The 24,939-nt window shown below is 46.8% G+C and overlaps 1 protein-coding gene across 1 annotated transcript in view; it reads right to left on the bottom strand.

Annotated features, from left to right (window-relative positions):
• Positions 1 to 24,939, bottom strand: part of COL16A1 (collagen type XVI alpha 1 chain) — a 155,039-nt gene that overhangs the window by 118,138 nt on the left and 11,962 nt on the right. The window contains exons 3-4 of the mRNA XM_063140567.1: positions 10,583 to 10,657; positions 9,105 to 9,222 (exon numbers count right to left, since the gene is read on the bottom strand). Coding sequence (XP_062996637.1) covers positions 9,105 to 9,222; positions 10,583 to 10,657 — 193 coding nt within the window. The remainder of the gene's footprint in view (positions 1 to 9,104; positions 9,223 to 10,582; positions 10,658 to 24,939) is intronic.

The raw sequence follows: 24,939 nt of genomic DNA, 5'->3' as shown, positions 1-24,939 counted from the left end.
TCTGCGTCATCACCGTGTACATGTGCATTGTCTGCAAAATAGCCATGTTGATATGACCATATATGTGTATATATGTTTGCATCAAGACTCTTTGGGGCATCTTTTAAAATGGTTAGGAACATCAGGAGCTGCCTTAAACTGCTCAGTGCAGTGTGGCAGTGGCTGTCCAGGGTTTGGGGCAGGAGTCTTTCTCAGCCCACTTCCTGGGGATTGAATCTGGAGCCTCCTGCATGAGAAGCATGCTGTCTGCACCTGAGCAATGGCCGTCCCTCAGACTGCAGAGCTGAAGGACAGACAGCACACACTGGCCTCGTCCATCAGCCAGGGAAGAAAGGGCTGCTAGGAGGCTCTTCCCCATCTTTCTAAGCGGTGCCAGCTCCAGGTTTTTGGGGGCCTGGGCAAGAGACCCTCCATGCCCCCTCCCTTGCTTAGCCTACCTCATTGCCATTGTCACCAGCTCCTCCTCCTCCTCCTCCTTCTCCTTGCTGCCACTGGCTTGCTTACCAGGCGGCGAGCCAGTGAGTAAGTCGACAGTGGTGGTCTCTACTAGGGGTGTGCACGGACCCCCTGCTCCGCCCCGCGGGCCGATCCGAAAATTTCGGATCGGCCCGCTCCTCTCCGCCCTGCTCCGCCCATAGTCCGCTCCTCTTTGCCGCGGAGCTCCGGCTCCGAATTGGAGCTCCGCAGTGGAGGGGAGTGGCGCCAGGTAAGGCCCCCCTCCCTCCTCTCCCTTACCTGCGTCCATCCGCGGTCCCTCGGCTTCTTCAATTGAGCCCGTGGTTGAGCCACGGGCTCAATTGAAGAAGCCGAGGGACCGCGGATGGATGCAGGTAAGGGAGAGGAGGGAGGGGGGTTTACCGGGCCCTGCCGCTGTTGCCACATGGGCGACAGCGACAGTGGCAGGGCCCGGTAAACCCCACTTACCTTTCTTGCGGAGCTCCGGATCGAGGCGAAGGATCTGCCTTCACCTCAATCTTCTTCGCAATGCTCCGCCGGTCCCCCAATCCTCTTTGCCTCCGCCTTAAGGGGAGGCAAAGCACCCCGCTCCGCTTCTAATTCGCCGGTCCGATTAGAAGCGGAGCACATCCCTAGTCTCTACTGCTCTTCCTTCTCACAACTGTTGTCTGGGCCAGAGTGAGAGGTGGGTAAGCAAGCTGGTTGCATTGGTGAAGAAGAGGAGTGAGTCCAGGGGCCTCTTCTCAGTGGACCCTTCAGTAAGGGCCCAGCCATGCCCCCTTGATGCTGCCCCTGTTCCCAAGTGGAACATCGCCGCAAGTGGGAGGCCCACCTGCTCCCATATATCAGCCGGAGAAGGAGCAGCTGCATGGAGCTTGCTTTGCCCTTCCCTGCCAGCAAGAAGGCCTGGGTGAACTTTGTAATGAAAAGCTAGCACCCAAGTGTGCTTTCCCCACCTTCTCCCTCCCAGTCTCCTTTCCTTCTGTGTCATGACTTTTAGACAGTTACCCTAAGCAGGGACTCTATTGTTATCAATCTTTGAAAACTGTTCTGGGAGCATTTTTTGTTGTGGTTGGCAGAAGGGCAGGGTAAACAAATGCTTCAAATAAATAAATAAAATAAAGGTAAACTTGATGTGATCAAGCGTATGGTCCTACGTGTGACTTTTCACCAATGCACAGGGATGCAAAAGCACAAAAACAGTAAAACATCACACAAATTACTGTAATGCTATCATATAGACGACCCATTCCAAGACTCCCCCCCATGTCTGATGCAGAGATGTAGAAAGATCCCTATGAACTGAAAGCAGGGACAGGCCTGCACATGCTCCCAATTTCTGGGATTAATTTTAGACATTCTCTGTCCTAGTTAAACCAGAATGCAAGATGGCTGGACGACCAGGCAGAGCAAGACAGAAGAACAATAAAAGAACGGAACATGGGGAACCTTCTTCTCCTTAGCCAGGGGCTTGATAAGAAGCCTTTGGGATGTTACCCTGCTGAGGGCCGCAAGAACTGCCAAGCACCTGCTGGGCCAGCATCCATGGCCAGTGGGCTTGACTTGGCCTGGCCAGATCTAAATGATAGACAATGCCCCCCCCTTTCCCCCTCTTAATGGGTCGCAGGCTGCACAGCTTGCAACCCATCACATTGAAGGCAGCCTGAGTGTGGAGGCTCAGCCAGGGCTCAATAAAGCCCCCGTTTTTGCGGTGCGGCTGGGTCTGCGAAGAAAGTCTGTGTGTGCATCAAGCCCCTTGCCGGCATAATAGCGGAGCTGAACCTCTCCCTTTTCAACTTTGAATGATCGGCATCACATTTCGCTCGCCCATTATCACCACCCGCCAACCTTTTCCTCAACTTGGAAAACAGCACCAAGGTCTTTCCATTTTTGAATTGCAACAACAACTTCAGACAAGCTTCTCACAGGCTGCAGCAAAAGGCAGCTCCTGGTGACGGCCAACGCCAAGGCTTTCTAAAAGTTATCATTCTGCAGGTGGTTCCCTCATCAGTCTCAGTGTGGGACGGTGGTGGAGAGCTCTTTCACCTCTCCCTCCATCTCAGGCTCCCCTGCCCAGTTCAGGAAGGAGACCTGAAGAAAGCCTGCTTGGCCACTGCTCTGCCTCTGGCATAGCTGCTGCTCCGGATGCAAGCTGTTCCCGTTGTCGTCTTCTTGGAGGCTCACTCTGGTCATCCGTCTTTCATTTGCTCCCCTCTCTGCTTTCTGGGGCCAGGCCTGGCTCATGAATCACCCCAGCAAAACAAGACCCAACAGAAGGAGAGCGTAACTGGCTCCCCGCGGCTAGCCAAGTGGTTAAACAAACACACCTCTTCCCAACAGCATCGGCGCCCATCCAGCCATTAAATAAACTGTTTAAAGACCATCAATGAAAAAAAAAGGCAAGAAAAACTCAAAAGGAGGTATTTTGGCACTGACTGCAAAAAGGAAAGAAAAATACCTCTCTCTTTCATCATTTGAAATCCCTCCACTTTCTCATTTCAGATCTGTCCCTATTATTTCAGGGCTTAGTTTGAGCAACGGACCAGCAAGGGCTTAGGCCTGGCACCTTTTCCCTACCTCAGGCCCCATGTGATGAACTGAAAGTCAGAAATAGGCTTGAGGAGTAGCTACATTTAGCCCTCCACTATTTTCTCAGTCTTGCTCCTCTCCATTTACAAGATGGCAATAATAAAAGTGACCGAACTTACAACATGTACAAGGTGTTTTGAACACTTGGAATATGCATCACAGATGAGTCAAATAAATGAAATTATGAACTGTACCATTGCGCATATACCTAGACTTAGTAGAAGACTTTCAAGTGGAAGGCATGACCCTCCCGGATTCCTCAAGTGTGGCACCTTTCATTTTTTTAAAATAGATGCTCAGAGAACATTAGTTATTAAGTGGATTAGAAATGGAATAAATACATAATAAATAAATAATATATGTTTTTAATATTTTAGCAGATAAAAGATAAATATGTAATATATAAGATCACTCCATTCACTAAAGTTTCTTAGAGTCTCAGTTCAGACAAGATGTTTCTCAACAGTGGTTTTAGAACTCCACGGTGGAGTTTTTATATCACCATTGAGAAATGTGTTGTCTGGCGGGAAAACTCCACCCCACGGCAGAGGTTTTTTTTAAAAAAACACACCATGCTGAATATCCACACTGTGCAGAGGAGAGTTCCTGCACAACCATTGTGTGAAGAGCTCCATGGAGTTTTCTGTTGCATTGACTTTTCCCACTGGCTATAGAGTTCCCTGGCAAAAGCGGCAAAAGGAGCGAGTGCCACTCTAGGAGAGCCACCGGGATTGTGGTTTTTTTGCAGCAATGGCTGATGGGAAACCATTGGGAGGATCGGGGAAGGAGAGAGGGTGGAGGAACTGTCAATTAAACATCACAATGGATTTTACTCAACTCCACGGTAGCCCACAGTCACACAATGGTGGAGTTAGAACATGTTGTGTGGTGGGTACCTCATAAAAACTCAACCGTTGAGTGGAGTTTTCACACTGTGTTGACTAACATGTTGTCTGAACTGAGCTGGTGAGGGAGATACTTGTCCCTTGTTCTGAAGAACTTTGGGTGATGGAATTTTAAAGGCCTTTAGTGTGGGAGAGCCCACGGCCTCCCTAGGTCATTGGTTCCATTGTCGTACTGCTCTAACAGTCAGGACGTTTTTCCTGATGTCCAGCTGGAATCTGGCTTCCTTTAACTTGAGCCCGTTATTCCGTGTCCTGCACTCTGGGAGGATTGAGAAGAGATCCTGGCCCTCCTCTGTGTGACAACCTTTCAAGTGCTTGAAGAGGGCTATCATGTCTCCCCTCAGCCTTCTCTTCTCCAGGCTAAACATGCTTCAGTTCAGTACATCTGGAGGGTGGGGAAAGCTGGGATAGATGCACAAACAAGTCTCGTCCCCATGTTTCTACCCTGCTATTCAATCTCAGCTTTCAACGCCACATGTTCTACCAGTAAAATTAGGTGCTTTTCACGGACCTCTTGCATTTGGGTCACAAGACCAAGCTGCTAGGAGGTAAAAGTAACTTTCTGAAGTGACACACTCAGTGTTTCTTTCCTTCTGCCTCTTGCCTTGCATACGTTTTGCTGTGTTTTTTTTCCCAGTTGTCCCTGTCTGAGTGGTTCTATGGTGGAATGAAACACCAAATGTCATCTCCCCACCCTGCCCCTCCTGCAGGAGGTGCCAAATTCAAGGATCACTTGCAGGGCCAGGGTCAATGGTAGGGTGACCCTATGGAAAGGAGGACAGGGCTCCTGTATCTTTAACAGTTGCATAAAAAAGGGGATTTCAGCAGGTGTCATTTGTATGCCTGCAGCACCTGGTGAAATTCCCTCTTCATCACAGCAGTTAAAGCTGTAAGAGCCCTGCCCTCTTTTGTTTCTGGTCACTCTAGGCATGCAGCTTTAACTGTTGTGATGAAGAGGGAATTTCACCAGGTGCTGCATGCCTACAAATGGCATCTGCTGAAATTCCCTATTCCCAACTGTTAAAGAAACAGGAGCCCTGTCCTCCTTTCCATAGGGTCACCCTAGTCAACGTTAGCCATGGCTGGGCACCTGCCGAAAGCCCACACTCCATCAGGGTCCTATTAACAGGAGCTCCCTGGACTTGCTTCTCCTCTACACTATTGCAACCTGCTTGTTCACCTGCCTCTCGCTGTGCTCCAGACAATGGCAGTGGTGAGAAGGAGCAGCAGCAGACGCCATGGCCTACTGACGCCCTGGCTCTCTGCTTGTCAAGCAAGCAAGTGGTAGCAATGGGGATTGGGAGGAGGAGGAGGAGGAGGAGGAGGAGGAGCAATAGGAGCTGGGGACAATGATGATGGGAAGACCTGGAGCGGGTCTGGATCACTTGCCTCTCCATGTGGGCTGATGCAATTTTTGCGCCACAGCTTTAGGTTTGTCTCTTTAGAAGGAGGCAGCAAGGAGAACATCTGAGGGAGAGCCGTGGTGGCTGTTCTACCACGCAGCGGCTGTTTCCAGTCATTGGATTATTTGTAGCAGAACACCCTCTCCCAAGGGCTGAGTTCCAGGTGTTTGAGTGAGCGTCAAAGCCGGGCTTTGGTAAATATGTTGAAATATTTGTCTTGGATGCTGTTGGCGCCAGAAGAATCTAAGTAGCAACTGGCTTCATTTCCTCCGTGCCACATCTTCTGAGCTGGGAGAGGGACGAGCCATTTGGATGCAGGGCACAGAAGTGAGGGAGGCTCTGAACTTGTGGTTGTGTGGGGAAAACGCACAGATGTTCAGGAGTTCCAAGGCACTTCTGTTATTGTTGTAAGCCTCTTCTGTAAGCAAAGAGAGGCCCGACTGCTCTTCGCTTTTTAGCTAAAGCCCAGTGGACACCAAGGGCTCAGAAATGCTTGCTTAAGCGAACCTTGATGGCCTTTGATGGCTACTGCTTATGGCACAGTCTCCAACTTGCTTGGGGGTGGGTGGGAGTGGAGATAACACGTTCAACAGGGTTTTTTTTTTGGGGGGGGGAAGAGATGTGCCAATGGAGCCTTGGTCTGCAAGTGGGTGGTATTTGAGGCTCCGCCACTTGCTTTGGGGAAACGGATGATCCTTTAAAGATGCGCGCTGTCTGTCTGAACGGCCGCCTGCTTCCCCCGGTCAACAGGTGTGTCTCCAAATGAACAGAGACTCTTACCCACACATCTCTTCTCGTCTTACTATCTTCTGTAAAAAAAGCTATTCCGGAATGTCTTACTGCTCAGGAAAGCGGCGAGCATGAAATAAGGCCTTCATAAGTTAAAGATGCAGCAAGTGGTTCATTTGTAAAATGGCAGGTGCTCAGCTGCCTTCCAGAGTCAGACCCTTGGGCCCATCTAGCCCAGTATTGCTGACACTGACTGGCAAACGCTCTCCAGGGTTTCAGGCACAGTTTAGCCCAACGCTATCTGCAGATGCCAGCAACTAATAGGATATGGAGGTATGAAAGCGGTCAATGGCGTGTGCCAGTGGGCCCCAGCAGTGCTCAGTGCACTTCAATACCGCCATAAAGCAGTACTGTGGCTCCTGCCTTTGATATACCGCTTTCATACCGCCATCTCTTGCTTGGTGTAGATGAGGCCTGCATGCACTTCTGCAAACCTCAGAGTTACCCTGAGTATGCAGTTTCCTCTCTCTTATTTCTGAGGGCTCCATTTCAGCTACAAATAGTGATGTATGAGAAATTTGTTTTAGTTTGTTCCTGACCGGAATTTACCCAGTTCAATGTCCCTGGACGTTGCCAAGCTTGCAATGTGATTTGGCGAATAAAAAGTAATGTGTTTGAAAAATGTGTGTGCGTGCACACATACACACTCGCGCACACACACACTTTAATCCATTGGGGGAAATGCATAGATTTTTAAAAATGCCCACAACTGATATGCATTTGTAAACAAAAATGTGCACAAAAATACAAACGTGGACTTGAGGTAGAACTCAGATACTCTCAATGAGCTCAGGAATTGCATATTTGCACAGCCCTAGTGAGAAAGCCGTATGAATGTGGTGTCCATGATCACCATTAGCTAAGTCACGTAGGCCACACTTTGAACTTTGGATGTTCTGCTGCTTGATGTTGTCCTTATATTGGTATTTGTTACAGGCCATTTTTATGAGATTTCTTCTATGTTGTAATTTTACTGTATAGTAGTGTTGTTGGTGGGTTGTTGTGGTTTTGTTATATTCCACTTTGGTTTCTACAAAAATAGCCAGTAATAACTCAGTCCTATAAATGGGAAACTAGGAAGTGTTGTATTGATTGAGTTGCTCCATGAGAACCAGTCGCTTGGGGAAGTTCCCCAGCACGTTGGAGCCTGCTTCAGAAAGGACATGGATTTCAGGCAGATACGAACCATCGCACCTTGTAGATTGCGGGTGAGCAACACATGGACCACGTGCATGAAAAGTAATACTTTTTTGTGGGGAAGTTTGTCGTGGCTATGGAGTGCAACAAGGGTAAAAATTAGCTTTGTAGCCAGCACGATGCTCCCAAACAGTCAAAATTTGCTTGCAAACAATATATTTTTGACCTTGTTTGATGCTCTGTAGCAGAGTAGACACTCCCCCCACCCACCAGCAGCTATGGAAGGGGAGAGGCCCAGGGGATGGAAATGCCCTTTAGATCTCACATAATTGCACACCCTTGTTGTAGATGTTAAAAGACTGTCCCATATACAGAAGTAGGAAAGGGAAGGGAGTCAATTTCTAAGCCTGCCTTTTCTGCATTGTTACCAGGGCCTTATGAAAGGAGAGGCCCAGCGAGTAAATAGCTAAAGCTGTTTCAGTCTACTAGTCTAGACCCGTATGGCTGCACGCCAAGTTTCAGCGGAGAAAGAAAAACACACGGAACAGCAGCAATTGCATAAGGCTTTGGAAAACACCCAAAACTCTGTTGCTTTTTGTGCTGTGATTTACTTTCTAGGATTAAGATGTCTTTCCAGCCCTTGGACTGTGGCTGAATCTCCCACAATCACCTCATCTGGGGAGCCAACGGGCTCTTTGTCTGCTTCTTCATGAGATTGGTACCAAGTGAACATCCTAGCCAAGACACATCCTATTGGAATGTCAATAGGGTCATACCAAGACATTTTGATCCCTTTGGTGAAGAACAAGATGGTGCCACCTCTTGTTCCTTGTACCAAAGCTGTATGGACTGGCAACTGAATCTTCCTTCAATGCTAGTGATGGGACAGAAATACTGTACCACATCTGGAGGCAGCAGGCCAGCTTAGTGGGCACAAGGCAGGCTGCTTGGCACACAGCTCTCTCCTCTAACACATTGTTGCCACATCCTGGCATCTACTGCTTGATGAGACCACCTCAGTCTGTTAAGGGCAGGCCTGGACCTGAATGTCTATGATCAAAGAACTCATTTATTTGTGACAATTGCCTCCCTAGAATCGTAGAATAGTAGAGTTGGAAGGGGCCTATAAGGCCATCGAGTCCAACCCCCCACTCAATGCAGGAATCTGGAGCATGTTCAGAGGAGGGCAACCAGGGTGATCAGGGGTCTGGAAACAAAGCCCTATGAAGAGAGACTGAAAGAACTGGGCATGTTTAGACTGGAGATTGAGGGGAGACATGCTAGCACTCTTCAAATACTTAAAAGGTTGTCACACAGGGGAGGGCCAGGATCTCTTCTTGATCCTCCCAGAGTGCAGGACACGGAATAATGGACTCAAGTTACAGGAAGCCAGATTCCAGCTGGACATCAGGAAAAACTTCCTGACTGTTAGAGCAGTATGATAATGTAACCAGTTACCTAGGGAGGTTGTGGGCTCTCCCACACTGGAGGCATTCAAGAGGCAGCTGGACAACCATCTGTCAGGGATGCTTTAGGGTGGATGCCTGCATTGAGCAGGGGGTTGGACTCAATGGCTTTATAGGCCCCTTCCAACTCTACTATTCTATGATTCTATGATCTACCCTAAAGCATCCCTGACAGATGGTTGTCCAGATGCCTCTTGAAGGCCTCTCGTGTGGGAGAGCCCACAACCTCCCTAGGTAATTGTTTCTATTGTCATACTGCTCTAACAGTCAGGAAGGTGGCATAATAACATCATCTGCAGGTGTACATGTACAAATTCAGCCCTGTGGCAGCTTATAGAAGCGAGAACTGGCATACTCACTTTGTGGGCCGGACGAGAGGGGTGCCGCCCAGTCGCAAAATCATTGGGCCTTTGGGGTTGCGAATCTTCTTAACCGCCGAGGTCTTCAGGAAAGCAAACCTTTTAATAAGATTGAATCCTGCAAAAGGCATAGGAGAGAAAGGAGGAGAGTCAAGCCAGGTCTGTGTGACTAGGCCACACCTCCCAGAGCATCCTCCTCTGTGCCTATTGAGTTGATTCAATTCCAGTTTTCACTTTACATGGATAGGTTGCTGGTAAAGATAAACTCTGAAAAGGCTGGAGAATGGGGAGTGAATGGTTGTGTGACAATAAAATAGGGGTATGGAACCTCGAATTGTCCCCTTGGGCTTCCTCAAGGGCTGTGCTTCTCCCCAAGCCCCCTCTTTCTCCCAGATCATTGGGGGGGGGTTTGTCTCCCAACAATTGTGTATCCCCCCCGCCGCATTCTGGAAGGTTGGGATGCCTCTCCCAAGGCTTAGCTACTGGCCACAAGATCTTCAAGCTAAAATAGGCTGGTATTTTTGGCTTCACACATTTTGCCTGCAGCTCCATCACCGCCACTGAAATGCAGCCTCTGAATTCAGCCTTCATGTTGAAAGAGCTTCAACACCCCTTTAGGAAGTACAAATGTTTTTTTAAAAATTATTTTTAATGTTGTCTAGTGGACTGAAAAATATCCATTTGGGGCTCCGCGTTTTAAAATATTCTTTAGTGAGACATGTCACTAGTCCTCAGTGATGTGGCCCACACGTTTAATTTGTTCACTAAAGTATCATGAACTCCATCAATCTTAGTATAAAAAGAAAAAAAAGACATCAGCTTTCTTTCCTCCAACACAATTTCTGGAGGATAAGAACTGCAGGAATGTTGGCTGCTCGGGGGTCCCTCTAAGCCCCTGACCACAAACGTCCAGCCCTATCCCCAGCTTCAACACTTAAACCCTTGCAAATTCTTCCTATGACATTGTGATGAATCTCGCTAATCTAGATTAGGGCAGTCCTTGTATTGTTTGGCTGTGCAGTTTCCGTTATTTTACGTATTTATATCCCACCTTTTTCCCCTCTTACTAGGAACCCAAAGTAGTGTACACGATCCTCCTCCTCTCCATTTTATCTTTACAGCCACCCTGCGAGGTAGGTCAGACTCAGAATGAGTGACTTCATGGCTGAGTGTGGACTAGAACCCAGATCCCCTGAGTCCTGGTCCAGCACTCTAACCACTGTACCACACTGGGTCTCACTGGGTCTTAGCTTTGCTTGTTGCCCCCAAGTTTCACAAGACAGAGAAGTGCTGACATGCCCCAGTGCCCCCTGCCCCAAATGCTGGACTCTTCGATCCACAGGGCTTAACCGGGCAGCAAGGAACCACTGCAAGTTTCTCTCTGTCCCTGGTGAAATTCCATGGGGTGGAGCGTAGAAGTAGTGGGGGGAGCAGCTGGCCAGGAGAAGAACCCTGGCAGGAAGACGACACACACTCACCTGTTATATTGACATATTCATCACTGCTCTGGTCCAGCCGGAGACCTTCGTTCTGCATTTGTGGACACTTCTCCCCTACAAGAAGAAACATACCATCCATCAGTGCCTAGGATTTGAATTTATTTGAATTTATTAAAACAGTAGAAACCCGCCCCTCTAAAAAAGTAGAAGAAAAGGTTGTAACCTACAAGATGTTCTATATGTTTACAGAGAGAAACACATTTGATTAATAATTGCTAAGCTAACTCTACAGAATTACGGAATGTAGTATAAGCATATTTCGTGTGGGTTTTTTGTTTTGGTGAAATGTCATATCAGCTGAGACACCAGTCCTGCCTTACCATGACTCACTTTGAGATCCTTCTATTTCCAGGTGTTATATTTTATTATGGAATTGATGACAATGAATAATGATGATGATGATGATGATGATGATGTAGCTTTTTTAAGGGAAAAATGACTCATCCCCGAATGCTCATTTACCAGAATCCATATTTGCTTCCCATTGGTGGTAGGTCTTTCCTTCCCCAATTCCCAATATCCCAATGGCTAAAACCTAGCATGGTTGACACCTCCCCCTAGAAATTAAGAAGCCACATGAGAGATGGCATCAATGTGTAGCAGCCAGGACTGGGAGCTGTGAAGCCCTGGGCTGATCTCCCATTGACCACAAACTCACTAGAGCACAATTCAAACAAGAATCAGGGTGCATTGAACATGTGGGAGGGACGGGGGAAGACACGGGACCAGCTGATTAAGGAAAACTCATACAATTAAACAACAAAATTGTTTCTTTTAAAAAAAATAAACCTGGGTGACAACAATCCTGAAATCTATCTATCTATCTATCTATCTATCTATCTATCTATCTATCTATCTATCAATATAAGTATAAAAGATGTGGCTAAGGCACTACATCCAGCAAACATTTCATCTAATTTTTCCTCTCCTAATACTTTCTGCTGCTGTCGTGAAGCTGGCTCCATCGCTGATGTGTTTGCATTACACAACAGAATACTCCAAGTTCAGATATTATCAGTACGCTGCAATGTTGCAGGGGTCTAAAAGAGGGAGGGGAGAGGGAGAGGGAGAGGGAGCGAGTGAGAGAGAGAGCAGGATGGAACAGACAACGTTTATTTCTGCAGAAGCACAGATATTTAGCAGCTCCTCAGAGGTGAATCCCCAGCAAAATGAAGGTTGGTCTCTATCCAGTTTCCAGTTTAGATTACAACAACCAGGTTGATGCACCTCTCTTGCGGATATTTCTACAAAGATAGTAAAGGATCAGCAAATTCTTCCCAGGCCTTCAAAGCCATTCTGGCTGAAAGCATTTCTTTTTCACATTAAAATTCCACTTTATTTTATTTTGTACAGCCAAGGAGCTCAAGGTGAGCCTGCGATGTAGGTTAGGGAGAGAGCCAGTAACTTGTCTGAGCGACTGGTGTCAACAACAGTAAATAGGGTGACCCTATGAAAAGGAGGGCAGGACTCCTGTATCTTTAAAAGTTGCATAGAAAAGGGAATTTCAGCAGATGTCGTTTGTATATATGGAGAACCTGGTGAAATTCCCTCTTCATCACCACAGTTAAAGGTACAGGAGCTATACTAGAGAGACCAGATTTAAAAGGGGGCAGGGCACCTGCAGCTTTAACTGGTGTGATGAAGAGGAAATTTCACCAGGTTCTCCATATATACAAATGACACCTGCTGAAATTCTTTTTTCAATACAACTGTAAAAGCTACAGGAGCCCTGTCCTCCTTTTCATAGGGTCAGCCTAACAGTAAGCATCATAGTTTAGTAGGGATCTAAAATCTATCTCCATGTTCAAAGTCCAACCATCTGTCCATCTGTACTGGACTCGACAGGTCTATTTCCAAGCAAGCCCCATTGGATTGAATACAACTTACTCCCAGGCAAGTGTGAATAGGATACATGACACATTATTGGTCTCCAACTGCTAGGAAAGAGCTAGGGTGACCGTATGGAAAGGAGGACAGGGCTCCTGTATCTTTAACAGTTGCATAGAAAAGAGAATTTCATTAGGTATCATTTGTATATATGGAGAACCTGGTGAAATTCCCCCTTTATCACAACAGTTAAAGCTGTAGGAGCTATACTCGAGTGACCAGATTTAAAAGAGGGCAGGGCACCTGCAGCTTTAACTGGTGTGATGAAGAGGGAATTTCACCAGGTTCCCCATATATACAAATGACACCTGCTGAAATTCCCTTTTCTATGCAACTGTTAAAGATCCAGGAGCCTTGTCCTCCTTTTCATAGGGTCACCCTAGAAGAGCCCACAAGTTGGTTGCACCCAAACCTGAGTGGGTCACTCTACCATCATTTTTTCTGTGTATGTTTTCTTAGAAGATCTAAAAGACAGAGAGTGGTGGGAGCAGTGAAAGCTAAGGTGGGAGAAAAAGACAGTGGGGGCTGGAGAGCATAAGGTTGGGGACACCTGGTGTAGGAGGGGGAACGAGTGGTTGACCTCCATGACCTATGGTGTAATCAGGGTCACATCTACACTATAAACATGTATAGGATCTCTCTCTCTCTCTCTCTCTCTCTCTCTCTCTCTCTCTCTCTCTCTCTAAGCATCATGGCACCTTGCCAGAGATTGTAGTTTGGTGGTGGTGGTGGTGGTGGTGGTGGTGGTGTGTGTGTGTGTGTGTGTGTGTGTGCTGACCATGTACAATGTACAACCATCTGTCCATCTGTACTGTACTGTCCATCAGTACATTGATGGTGCTATATAAATAATAATAATAATAATAATAATAATAATAATAATAATAATAATAATGCTGAGAATCTACTCCTAGAGACCTCCTCACAAATTTACAGTTCTTGCAAATTCCATGTGATGGAGTGAATGTTTATTAAGTAGGGATGAATGAGAATTTCCTTTCAATTCTATTTAGATAAGAATTTACTAAAATTTGCAAAGTTAGCCATCTTTGGGACAAAAAGAACTGGAGATTTTTTTATTTTTATTTTTAAATGAACCTGCAATGGACAGATTCTTCTAGCCAGGCCAACAGTTTTCAATGCTTAGCTCTTAAAATTCTGGATTCAAATCCTTGTTTTCAAACCAGGCTCCTCATCTTTGCATAGAAAAGGGAATTTCAGCAGGTGTCACTTGTATGCATGCAGCACCTAATGAAGTTAAAGCTGCAGGAGCCCTGCTCTGTTTTGTATCTGGTCACTCTAGTATAGCTCCTGCAGCTTTAATTGTTGTGATGAAGAGGGAATTTGACCAGGTGCTGCATGCATACAAGTGACACCTGCTGAAATCCCCTTTTCTATGCAGCTGTTAAAGACACAGGAGCCCCCTGTCCTCCTTTCCACAGGGTCACCCTACCACCAGTCCTCTATGCATCCACCCCCTGCAGTCTCAATGCTCTTGTACACATAGGGTGACCATATGAAAAGGAGGACAGGGCTCCTGTATCTTTAAGAGTTGCATAGAAAAGGGAATTTCAGCAAGTGTTATTTGCATGCATGAAGCACCTGGTGAAATTCCCTCTTCATCACAACAGTTAAAGCTGCAGGAGCTATAGTAGAGTGACCATTTTAAAAGAAGTCAGGGCACCTGCAGCTTTAACTGTTGTGATGAAGAGGTAATTTCACCAGGTTCTCCATATATACAAATGACACCTGCTGAAACTCCCTTTTCTATGCAACTATTAAAGATACAGGAGCCCTGTCCTCCTTTTTATATGGTCACCCTAGTACACACAGCCTCTTCCCCTCCTCCTCCTCCTTCTATCCAAAGGGCACAGCAGGACAAAAACTCGTGTAGTCAAAACTGCTGGAAAGTGCAGATGCCAGAAGTGTCTTGTTCGAGTTCAAAGAGACATCGCTGCCAAGAAGGGGATGCAGTTAATGCATAGCGAGGAAAGAAAATTGGGAAAGGAGCCTTTAAGCATGATCTCCCTGGGCCATTGTGTTTCCGTAGGACAGTGCCGGCTCCAGATTTTTTGAAAGGCCTTTGGGCAGGGTGCCCTGCCTGGCTCCCCCTCCCTCAGTGGGTCCGCCATCGTTGTCACCAGCTGCTCTTGCTGCGGGGCCTCTTTCACATTGGCCCGGCTTGCTTGGCAGGCAGAGAGCCAGTGAGCCAGGAGGCCGGGGCATCTACTCATCCTCCTTCTCACCACCACCACTGTCTGGGCCAGAGAGGCAGGGGAAGGGGAGTCACTTGTCAGTTGGTCTCTGCTGGGTTGTGGATCCTCAGCAGGTGCTCAGCCATGCCTACCCTTAATGCCAGCCCTGCTGTAGGAAAGAGGAATGTGGTCTTCTTTGGAGGCCAGGCCCCTCTGCCCTCCATGCTGGGGAGAGAGAAATGTTTTCCATAGCTAGACCTCAGGTTTATCCCGGGATCGTCCAGGGGTCAAACCTGTTCATCTAGGTGACACACAGGGGATCCAGTGCTCAGGCAGGGGCGAACCCTGGAGGATCCCAGGATAAACCTTAGGTCTAGCTGTGGCCTCAGTCAAAAAGTTTGGTGGTAGGTTTAGGACAGACAAGACACCATACTTTAGCCTTCCCCAACTAGGTGCCCTCCAGCTGTGTTCAGCTGCAACTGTCATCATTTGCAGGGATGTGAATGCATCCGGGCCCGATTCAAAGTGCTGGTATTGACATTTAAAGCCCTAAACGGTTTGGGGCCAGGTTATTTGAAGGAACGCCTCCTCCCATATGTACCTGCCCGGACCTTAAGATCATCTACAGGAGCCCTTCTCCATGAGCCCCTGCCAAAGGAAGTGAGGCAGGTGGCTACTAGAAGGAGGGCTTTCTCTGCTGTGGCACCCCGGTTGTGGAATGAGCTCCCCAGAGAGGTCCGCCTGGCGCCTACACTGTACTGCTTTCGTCGCCAGCTGAAGACCTTTTTATTCTCTCAATATTTTAACACTTAATTTTAACTTAAATTTAAATCTTACTGTTTTAACTCTGTATTTTAATCTTATATCAATTTTGCTGCGTGGTTTTATCCTGGTTGTGCTTTTTATACTGTATTTTGTAATTGTGCTTTTAACCTGTTGGATTGTTTTATTGTGATTTTACTTTTTGTGAACCGCCCAGAGAGCTTCGGCTATTGGGCGGTATAGAAATGTAATCAATCAATCAATCAATCAATCAATCAATCACAGCCAGCATGGCCAATGGCTGGGGATGATGGGAGTCACATTCTAACACAGTTGGAGAGCGCCAGGTTGGGGAAGGCTGCTTTAGACCCATAAAATACCCCCCTCCCATATGAATGATCTCAGAACTGCGGCGCCCCCAGAGTGACAAGGTGCAACAGCTGCAGCTGCAGCCACGGTTCGCTGCAGTGTCTTTGTGAAGGGACATCATCACAGCGCCTGAAAAACTGCTCCCAAGGGCCCTCTGGAGGCGTCCTGGCCACGACATCTGCTTCTTGTCTTGAAGCCAGTCCCGTTAAAAAACACCCAAAGAGGAAGTGGCCGAGTTAGCGTGGGCCCTAGGATGCCCGGGGGACGTCACCTGGACAGCTGCCTAGGCAGCGAAAGGAGACCACGGCGGAACGTTCTAGATAAAGAGCTGCTGCCACCGCAATTGGGCCTAAATCAAAGCTGGAAGTGAATTTGCGGGTTCTTCCTCAAGCCAAACATCTGAGGAACTTTAGATGCCTTGAACGTTTCCACAGAAAGTCGGGGTATATAAATGTTTTAAAATAAATAATGGGCAAGATGGAAATTGTATAAATAGGCTCGGAGGGCAGGGCTCGGAGGGCAGGGCTGTGGCTCCCCACATTTCTACGTTATCTCCAGACTTGGCCTAAAGCGAAAATTCAAAGAGAAGATCCTCATGTTGTGACGCAAGACATGAGGAATGTCCAGGGAAGAGTTTCAATAACACGAAGGGAAAGAGGAGTTCCAAAGGAGGGGGAGGCGTCATAAAGGAAAGAGGGTCAAGAAGGAGAATTGTACACAGCCCAAACCGGCGTGATTGAAGTTCACAAATCGGTCTGAAATAGGAACTGGTGAAAACGTTGGCTATCAGGGGCTTGTCCCGTGATGTTTTTCTCCAAAGGAGCCTGCTTCTGCAAAGGCTGCTCTGCAGTTTTCACCACCCACGAAAGAGCAAATAATGTGTCTATGCAGGGTGTGAAACATCTGCTCTAATTTTTCACAGGCAAAAAGGAAAGGACGCTCTTATGCAGGGTTGGTGTCAGGGCTCAGCATTGTTGGGCCTTTCCCAAGGCCCACGTCTCAGCAGGTGCCCACTGGCCCTTTAGCTGTTTCTCTTGGTGTTGCCACATGCTCCCCTACTCTGGCCCCAGAGGAGTGCCAGAAAGCAATGGGAATGAGCAGAAGGAACAATTGATGTCTGCTCACTCATCTCTCTCTCTCTCTCTCTCTCTGGGCAGAAGGGCAGATTGGACCTATAGGGAAGTTACAGGGGAGAAAGGATGGATGTGATGGAAGCTGATTGCCCTGTTTTGACTGGAGCGATGAATCTGCTCTGGGCCAGTAGGGTTATCATATGGAAAGGAGGACCCGGCTCCCGCAGGTGTCGTTTGTATGAAAGCAGCATCTGGTGGAATTCCCTCTTCATCACAACAGTTAAAGCTGCAGGAGCCCTGCCCTCTTTTGTATCTGGTCCCTCTAGTATAGCTCCTGCAGCTTTAACTGTTGTGATGAAGAGGGAATTTCACCGGGTGCTGCATGCATACAAGTGATGCACACAAGTGATACCTGCTGAAATTCCCTTTTCTATGCAACTGCTAAAGATACGGGAGCCCTGTCCTCCTTTCCACAAGGTCACCCTAGCTCTGCCTTACAGTCTTGGATAGCTTGTTGGATAGCTTTGCACCTTGGCTAGTACTTTAGAGTTCTGACTGGCTCAAACGCAGAGCAGATTCACCATCCAACTGACACAACAAGAGCCCCGCTGGATCAGACCAAGGGTCCGTCTAGTGTAGCATTCTGTTCACACAGTGGCCAACCAGTTGCCGAACACAAGCAGGAACCCACACAAGCTGGACATGACAACAACCGCACCCTCCCACCCATGCTCCCCAGCAACTGGTGCACATGGGCATACTGCCTCTGATATTGAAGGTAACAACATAGAGCCATCAGCATAGAGCTGCTATCTTTCTGGTGCCAGGTTAAGACTTTCCTCTTTGCCCAGGCATATATATGGCAGCACATCTTAATCACCCACATGTTTATTTTTAAAACAGTTTTTAATGCTTTATGTGTGTATGTTCTGTGTTTTAAAATTTTAAATTTTGTATACTTGTTTTTATCTCAATTTTAGAATTTCTGTAAACCGCCCAGAGAGCCCTGACTATGGGGGCGGTATATAAGTGAAATAAATAAATAAATAAATAAATCAGGACTGGTAGCCATTGATAGCCTTCTCCTCCAGGAATTTGTCTAACCCCCTCTTTAAGCCATCCAAATTGGTGGCCATCAACTTGTGGTATCAAGTTCTGTAGTTTAACTATGAGATCGGACATGTCAGCCCTCCGCTGGATAGACCCACTGAAAACTTTGCCTTGAGCCCCCCCCCCCCGCAAAACAAAAACAAAAACAAAAACCAGCACTGCTCTAGGAATGGAAGGATCTGTCAGCCGCAGTCATGGCAAAATCGTTGGCTTTCTGTGGTCAACAACATCATTTCTGAACTAATGCAGTTCTGTGGGCACATTCCTCGTGGGCACTTTCCCTTAACATACACATTTTTGGTGCTCATTTTTCCTGAAACAAGCTGCATTAGAAAACTCACAAAAAGTGTGGATTTCAGAACACAACTATGACTTGGCTCGCTGAAAGGCTCAGGAAGTATGAATTGGGTAAACCCATAAAAAATATTCAGCAATAATTCCTCAGCCATCCCTATACATAACACCCCTATTCTCAGGTGTATTTGCTGACCAACCCCCCAGCTATTACACAATGCTACAAAAATATTCTCTGCCTGCTCTTTTGGTAGCTCAATAGCTTATCTAGTACTGGGCTAGAAAGAAGGTGCGTTAGTAAGAGGACTGCAAGATTTTCCTGTTTCTAAAACTTAGGGCCCAATCCTAGGTATGTTTAGACTGGGGGAAAAAGCCCTAAAATGGTGGTTGGGGAGTGCTGGGAGCTGTAGGACTTTTTTTCTATCTAAACATGCATGCAAATAGAGTCATAGAATCATAGAATAGCAGAGTTGGAAGGGGCCTACGAGGCCATCGAGTCCAACCCCCTGCTCAATGCAGGAATCCACCCTAAAGCATCCCTGACAGATGGTTGTCCAGCTGCCACTTGAAGGCCTCTAGTGTGGGAGAGCCCACAACCTCCCTAGGTCACTGATTCCATTGTCGTACTGCTCTAACAGTCAGGAAGTTTTTCCTGAAGTCCAGCTGGAATCTGGCTTCCTTTAACTTGAGCTCGTTATTCTGTGTCCTGCACTCTGGGAGGATCGAGAAGAGATCCTGGCCCTCCTCTGTGTGACAACCTTTTAAGTATTTGAAGAGTGCTATCATGTCTCCCCTCAATCTTCTCTTCTCCAGGCTAAACATGCCCAGTTCTTTCAGTCTCTCTTCATAGGGCTTTGTTTCCAGAGCCCTGATCATCCTGGTTGCCCTCCTCTGAACACGCTCCAGCTTGTCTGCGTCCTTCTTGAATTGTGGAGCCCAGAACTGGATGCAATACTCTAGATGAGGCCTAACCAATTAAGCACTTAATGTTTAATTACGCAATGAATTGTTTATTTTTATCCTGTTTCCCTACATAAAAATGCACCCCAAGCGTCATATAATAAGAACATTAATACAGATACCAAAAACTATAAGAAAAATAACCATAAAGTGAAAAAGCAGTAACAAAAGAACATAAAAGCAGTTAAAATTGGCAGTTACCAAGCCTCCCTAGGGGAAAAAAAAGAAATTTTGTAACCCATCTAAAAGCTGAAAGGAAGGAAGCCTGTTGGGTCATTGTCATTAAGATATGGCACAACTGTGGAACCAGCAGTAAGAAGGCGCTCTGCCCAGATCAACAGAACTTATCTGGATCGAGTTTGGATGGATTTGTTTGGTCATATTGTAGAATAGCTACAACTCAAACACATGTAGGGACATTTACTGTCTCGATAGGCAGTTATGGGTAGCAAAAGGAAAGCCAGCATGTTTACTGTGCCTACCAAGAAAATAGAAGGGGAAATAGAAGGGATCCCCACCACAACACACACCCTTCCCAGTGAATCCCCCAACAGCAAATAGGGGCAGTGATAGACCATCAAAAGGCAACACAGGACATATTCTATGGTTTCTTAAGAAACTTGCCTGAGGTCATAATGGAAAATCTGTAGCAGAGCTGGGGGGGGGGGGGTTAAATTGCCTTTCTGAAGCATCTTGTTTGTTCCTGCCTAATGAATCATTCTTCCTTCTTTTAGCAGCCAAACTCACACAAATTCCTGGAGCAGAAGGCTATCAATGGCTGCTAGTCTGAATGGCTACATGCTACCTCCAGTATCAGAGGCAGTAAGCCAATGTACACCTTTGGCAGGGGAACATGGGTGCACTCATGGGCAGCCACTGTGTGAACAGTGGACTAGATGGACCTTTGTTCTGATCCAGCAAGGGCTCTTCTTCTGGCATGTACACCCCTTGAGAATTCTGTTGACTGAATTTGATTTATTGATTTGATGTTTTACCTTTTAATCAACTAGATTTCTGGAGGACAAGGCTATCAATGGCTATATATTACCTCCAATATCAGTACGCCTTTGTATGCGGGGTGCTAGGGGAACATGAGCTGGAGGAAGATGCTAGGGGAACATGAGCTGGAGGAAGATGCTAGGGGAACATGAGCTGGAGGAAGATGGTACGTTTCTCACGTCCTTCTTGTGGGCCTCCCATTGGGGCATCTGGTTGGGCACTGTGGGAACAGAATGCTGGACTAGATGGGGTTTTGATCCAGCATTCACAATACAAATCCAATCATACAATAAAAATCCAGGAATCTGGATAAAACTGAGAGAGCAACGAAGCAAGACAGATCCTAAAAAGCTGGCCTGTGTAAACCTCAAGGGGCATTTTCTTCCCCGCTCATCCGAACTGCACCACACGCACACACACACACACACACACACACACACACACACACACACACACACATCATTTGGCCCTCATTTCATTTTGCCAAAGGTGGCAGCTGTCACCCGGTACAACCCAGCAGGACAGAGAGGAAAGGGCCAGAGAACAAACGGGGCAGTAAAAGAGAGGCGTCTGCTGTTTACTTCACACGTAGCCAATTCCTCGGAAAAACAAGCCCATAAGTCAGGAAGATGGAATGTCTGTTTTACACCTCACGGAGGAATGAAAGGGGAGCACATGAAGAATGAAGGGAGGAGCACGGAGCAGCTTTGGACACCAGCAATGCAGACTGGTATAACGGGAGAGGCTGCTTCAGAAGTCGTTGAGTTGGCTGAACCAAGCGAAGGCCAGCAACCACCACAGGCAGCAGGTTGGAGGAATCCCTGCAGCGTTCATGGTTTGCGTTGAGTGGCAGCGCCTGCCAAAAGACCGCTCTAAACAAAGGCTGAGATCAAACCTGGACAAACCTCTCACAGAGAGCAGGATCTATCAGCAAAGCCAAGGTCAAACAATGAGGTCTTAGGAATAAGGTAAAGCCGGTAACTCAGCAGTCAGTACCACGGGCAGTTCCCCAGGCAGGCTACGTAGAACCTGTGTTGTTCCCACAGCAGGTGGACCACAGCTGGAGGCTTATGCCATTAGGGTGACCCTATGAAAAGGAGGACAGGGCTCCTGTATCTAACAGTTGCAGAGAAAAGAGAATTTCAATAGGTGTTATTTGTAGATATGGTGAAATTCCCTCTTCGTCACCACAGTTCAAGCTGCAGGTGCCCTGCCCTCTTTTAAATCTGGTCACTCTAGTATAGCTCCTGCACCTTTAACTGTTGTGATGAGGAGGGAATTTCACCAGGTTCTCCATATATACAAATAACACCTGCTGAAATTCCCCTTTCTATGCAACTGTTCAAGATACAGGAGCCCTGTCCTCCTTTTCATAGGGTCACCCTACTTATGCAGCCTGCCCACCCAGACCCAGCTGCAAAAAGGTTAATCTAGGGCTCTTGCTCTTGAAGAGTCCCCTACTCTTGAGGAGCTCTCCTACCTCCAAGGACTCCTCCTACTGCTGGGTAGTCTGGTTTTCTGGGCCCTCAGGTGTGTGTTTTGTTGAAAGGGGCCACCTCGGCCTGTACGTTTTGGTGCTGTAGAGTGGGTTGGTTGTGTGGCCTTCTTTTCTGACTCCATGGACAGTACAAGCTCATCAAGAGCTGTATTTCTAGCCTCAGAGCCCACTGTTGCCAATTGTGTAGCCTCTGTGAGGGTTTCAGGGGTGCCTGTGGGAGTGCTGGAATTGTGTGTGTGTGGAAAATCTCATGGGATCTTGGGTCTCAGAACCTTCATTGGTGGAGGAGACATACTGGCCATCGCCTAGGTCAATCATGATATTAAATCATGGCTACTAGGAGGAGGGCTTTCTCCGCTGTGGCACCCCGGTTGTGGAATGAGCTCCCCAGAGAGGTCTGCTTGGAGCCTACACTGTACTCCTTTCGTCACCAACTGAAGACCTTTTTATTCTCTCAGTATTTTAACACTTAATTTTAACTTAAATTTAAATTTTACTGTTTTAACTCTGTATTTTAATCTTAGATCAATTTTGCTACATGGTTTTATCCTGGTTGTGCTTTTTATACTGTATTCTGTATTTGTGCTTTTAACCTGTTGGTTGTTTTATTATGGTTTTAATATTTGTGAACCACCCAGAGAGCTTCGGCTATTGGGCGGTATAAAAATGTAATAAATAAATAAATAAATAAATAAATCTGTGGAACTTATTGTTGCAGGATATTATGATAATGATGGCCACCGGGGTACCTGGCCTTTTGAAATAAAGGCACAGCCTATTGGTTAGGGTGACCATAACATGGAAAGGAGAACATTTTTAACAGTTGTATAGAAAAGGGAATTTCAGCAGGTGTCACTTGCATGCATGCTGCACCTCGTGAAATTCCATCTTCATCACAACAGTTAAAGCTGCAGGAGCCCTGCCCTCTTCTGTATCTGGTCACTTTAGCTATGCGATACTAGAGAGCTATAGTTCACTTTAATTTTTAATTTTCACTTTAAAAAAAAGCCACTTTAAGACTGGAAAAATGAGAAATTGAGAGAAGCTGAAATGGAGAGATTCATCCATCCCAAAGAAGCAAGAGCGCTTGGCTCAAATCCCAGAGTCTCCAATAGCTACAAACTGCAAGGGCTGAAAGGCGTAACTCCATGTCAAGAGACACAATGTGGACCTCAACCTACTAGCCATTGTGGACCAACAAAGAGGGACAAGCCATGGCTGAAAGCAACATGGTAAGCCACAAGGACCATGGGACACGATAACATTTAGCAACCTTGGTTATATTTTTGAAGCTGGGCTTCTTCCATATCAGATTAGTTTTCCCCTTCTGAAACTTATCCTACTATACCCCTGTTTGAAGAGAAAACAGAAGAGGTTTTCAGGCCTAAAAATGCAACCAAAGAGCAATCAGAAATCTATCCCCAGGCCGTGTCCTATTTGTGACACAGGGCGCTCATTTATAAGGCTAGTGGGAGCCGCAGATATGCTTGGAATAAGTACATCTGCCTTTGAACAAAGAGAGATGCAGACATGAATGGCTCCGTGCCTGAAGGCCCATAACGGATTGTCTCCAATTGCAATGGCCATTGTGTTTGGGTTATTCCTAGCCCTGCTCTGCTCTTCTTCTTTGACCCTGGGCAAGCTGCATCTCTGTGCTGTGCAAGCCTCAAAGAGGGTGTTCCTTTCGGTGTGGGGAAAGCAACTGGAGCAGAGTGGTAGAGTTGTGCTAGCCAGGGATGTTGTGAGTATCCACTAGGGTCCGGGACGCCGGTGGACTCCCCCATGTCCATTTCCCTAGAGCAGCCCACTCTTGTTGTGAGCCACCATTTTGTACAAATCCATCTCTTCCAGAAAGGCGATGTTGTGTAAAGGACCCCTTTTTGTGCAAGATGGAGACTGCCAATTGACGGGCGATTCCTGCCCCCATTGCTGTGTGCCAACCACTTCTCCTCTCTTCCTTGCAACATTCCCTTCTCAGAAGTGGCTCAGAAAGAGGACGGACAACCCCCACGGCCTCGTCAGCCACTCATGGAGCCACCAAGAAGCTCACACAATGCTGCAAGCAGGGATGGGTGATGGCAGCGGCTTGATGAGCAACTGACGAAGCCGGGGCTAAGGGTGAGCTTGTCCATCACCAGTGCTAGCCCACATCATGCACAGCATACAGTTCTTTAGACTGTAATCACCTTAAAGACAGGGCCCAATTTTGCGTATGTTGTAAAAGCGCCATTTACATTTACAGCACTGGAAATGGGACCAGTAAACCAGGCTGAAGTTTGCGTATCTGGCCACCATGGACCACACTCATAGAATCATAGAATAGTAGAGTTGGAAGGGGCCTACAAGGCCATTGAGTCCAACCCCCTGCTCCATGCAGGAATCCACCCTAAAGCATTCCTGACAGATGGTTGTCCAGCTGCCTCTTGAAGGCCTCTAGTGTGGGAGAGCCCACCACCTCCCTAGGTAGCTGATTCCATTGTCGTACTGCTCTAACAGTCAGGAAGTTTTTCCTGATGTCCAGCTGGAATCTGGCTTCCTTTAACTTGAGCCCGTTATTCTGTGTCCTGCACTCTGGGAGGATCAAGAAGAGATCCCGGCCTTCCTCTGTGTGACAACTCATTTACAAATTGGAAGGGAGGGAAGCCTATTTGATCCATAGCCTCTACGATCTTCTTAACAGCCTGTCAACTCAAGATATCTTACAAGTAATTCCTTGTGCAGAAAACTGTAATGAAGCAAATGAATCCTCCTGCAGTCCAAAAGAGCTTTTACTGATTATGTGCTATTGCAGTGGTCACTAGCATTTGAAAAACAGATGCATTTAGGTGAGATGAGAATTAAGTAAAACTGAAATTAAGGCCAGGGTTGGATGAGAATTTTGTTGGATTCACATTTTAATGCAAGATTACCCAACTGGAATCTCCCAGAACTGAATGCGTACGTGAATGAAATTTGCAGTTATAAATCCATACATTTCTTAGTTTGCAAAAGAAAAAAATGCATTTGAAAATGTGCACATTTGGAAAATGTGCATGGAAAAATGTACACATATGAAAAATGCACACAATTATACTTTAGTCAATGCATACATGCCCTGCATTTGGGGAAAAATTGCACAAAAAGCACACACTTTCAAAAATGCAACAAATACGTATGGATTTCTGTGTGTGGAAAAAACACTCAGAACAA

This window comes from Elgaria multicarinata, chromosome 13, assembly GCF_023053635.1.
Source record: "Elgaria multicarinata webbii isolate HBS135686 ecotype San Diego chromosome 13, rElgMul1.1.pri, whole genome shotgun sequence".
In the NCBI taxonomy this organism is placed as follows: Eukaryota; Metazoa; Chordata; class Lepidosauria; order Squamata; family Anguidae; genus Elgaria; species Elgaria multicarinata.
The sequence above is the reverse complement of the archived record's forward strand: the minus strand, read 5'-3'. Positions and strand labels throughout refer to the sequence as shown.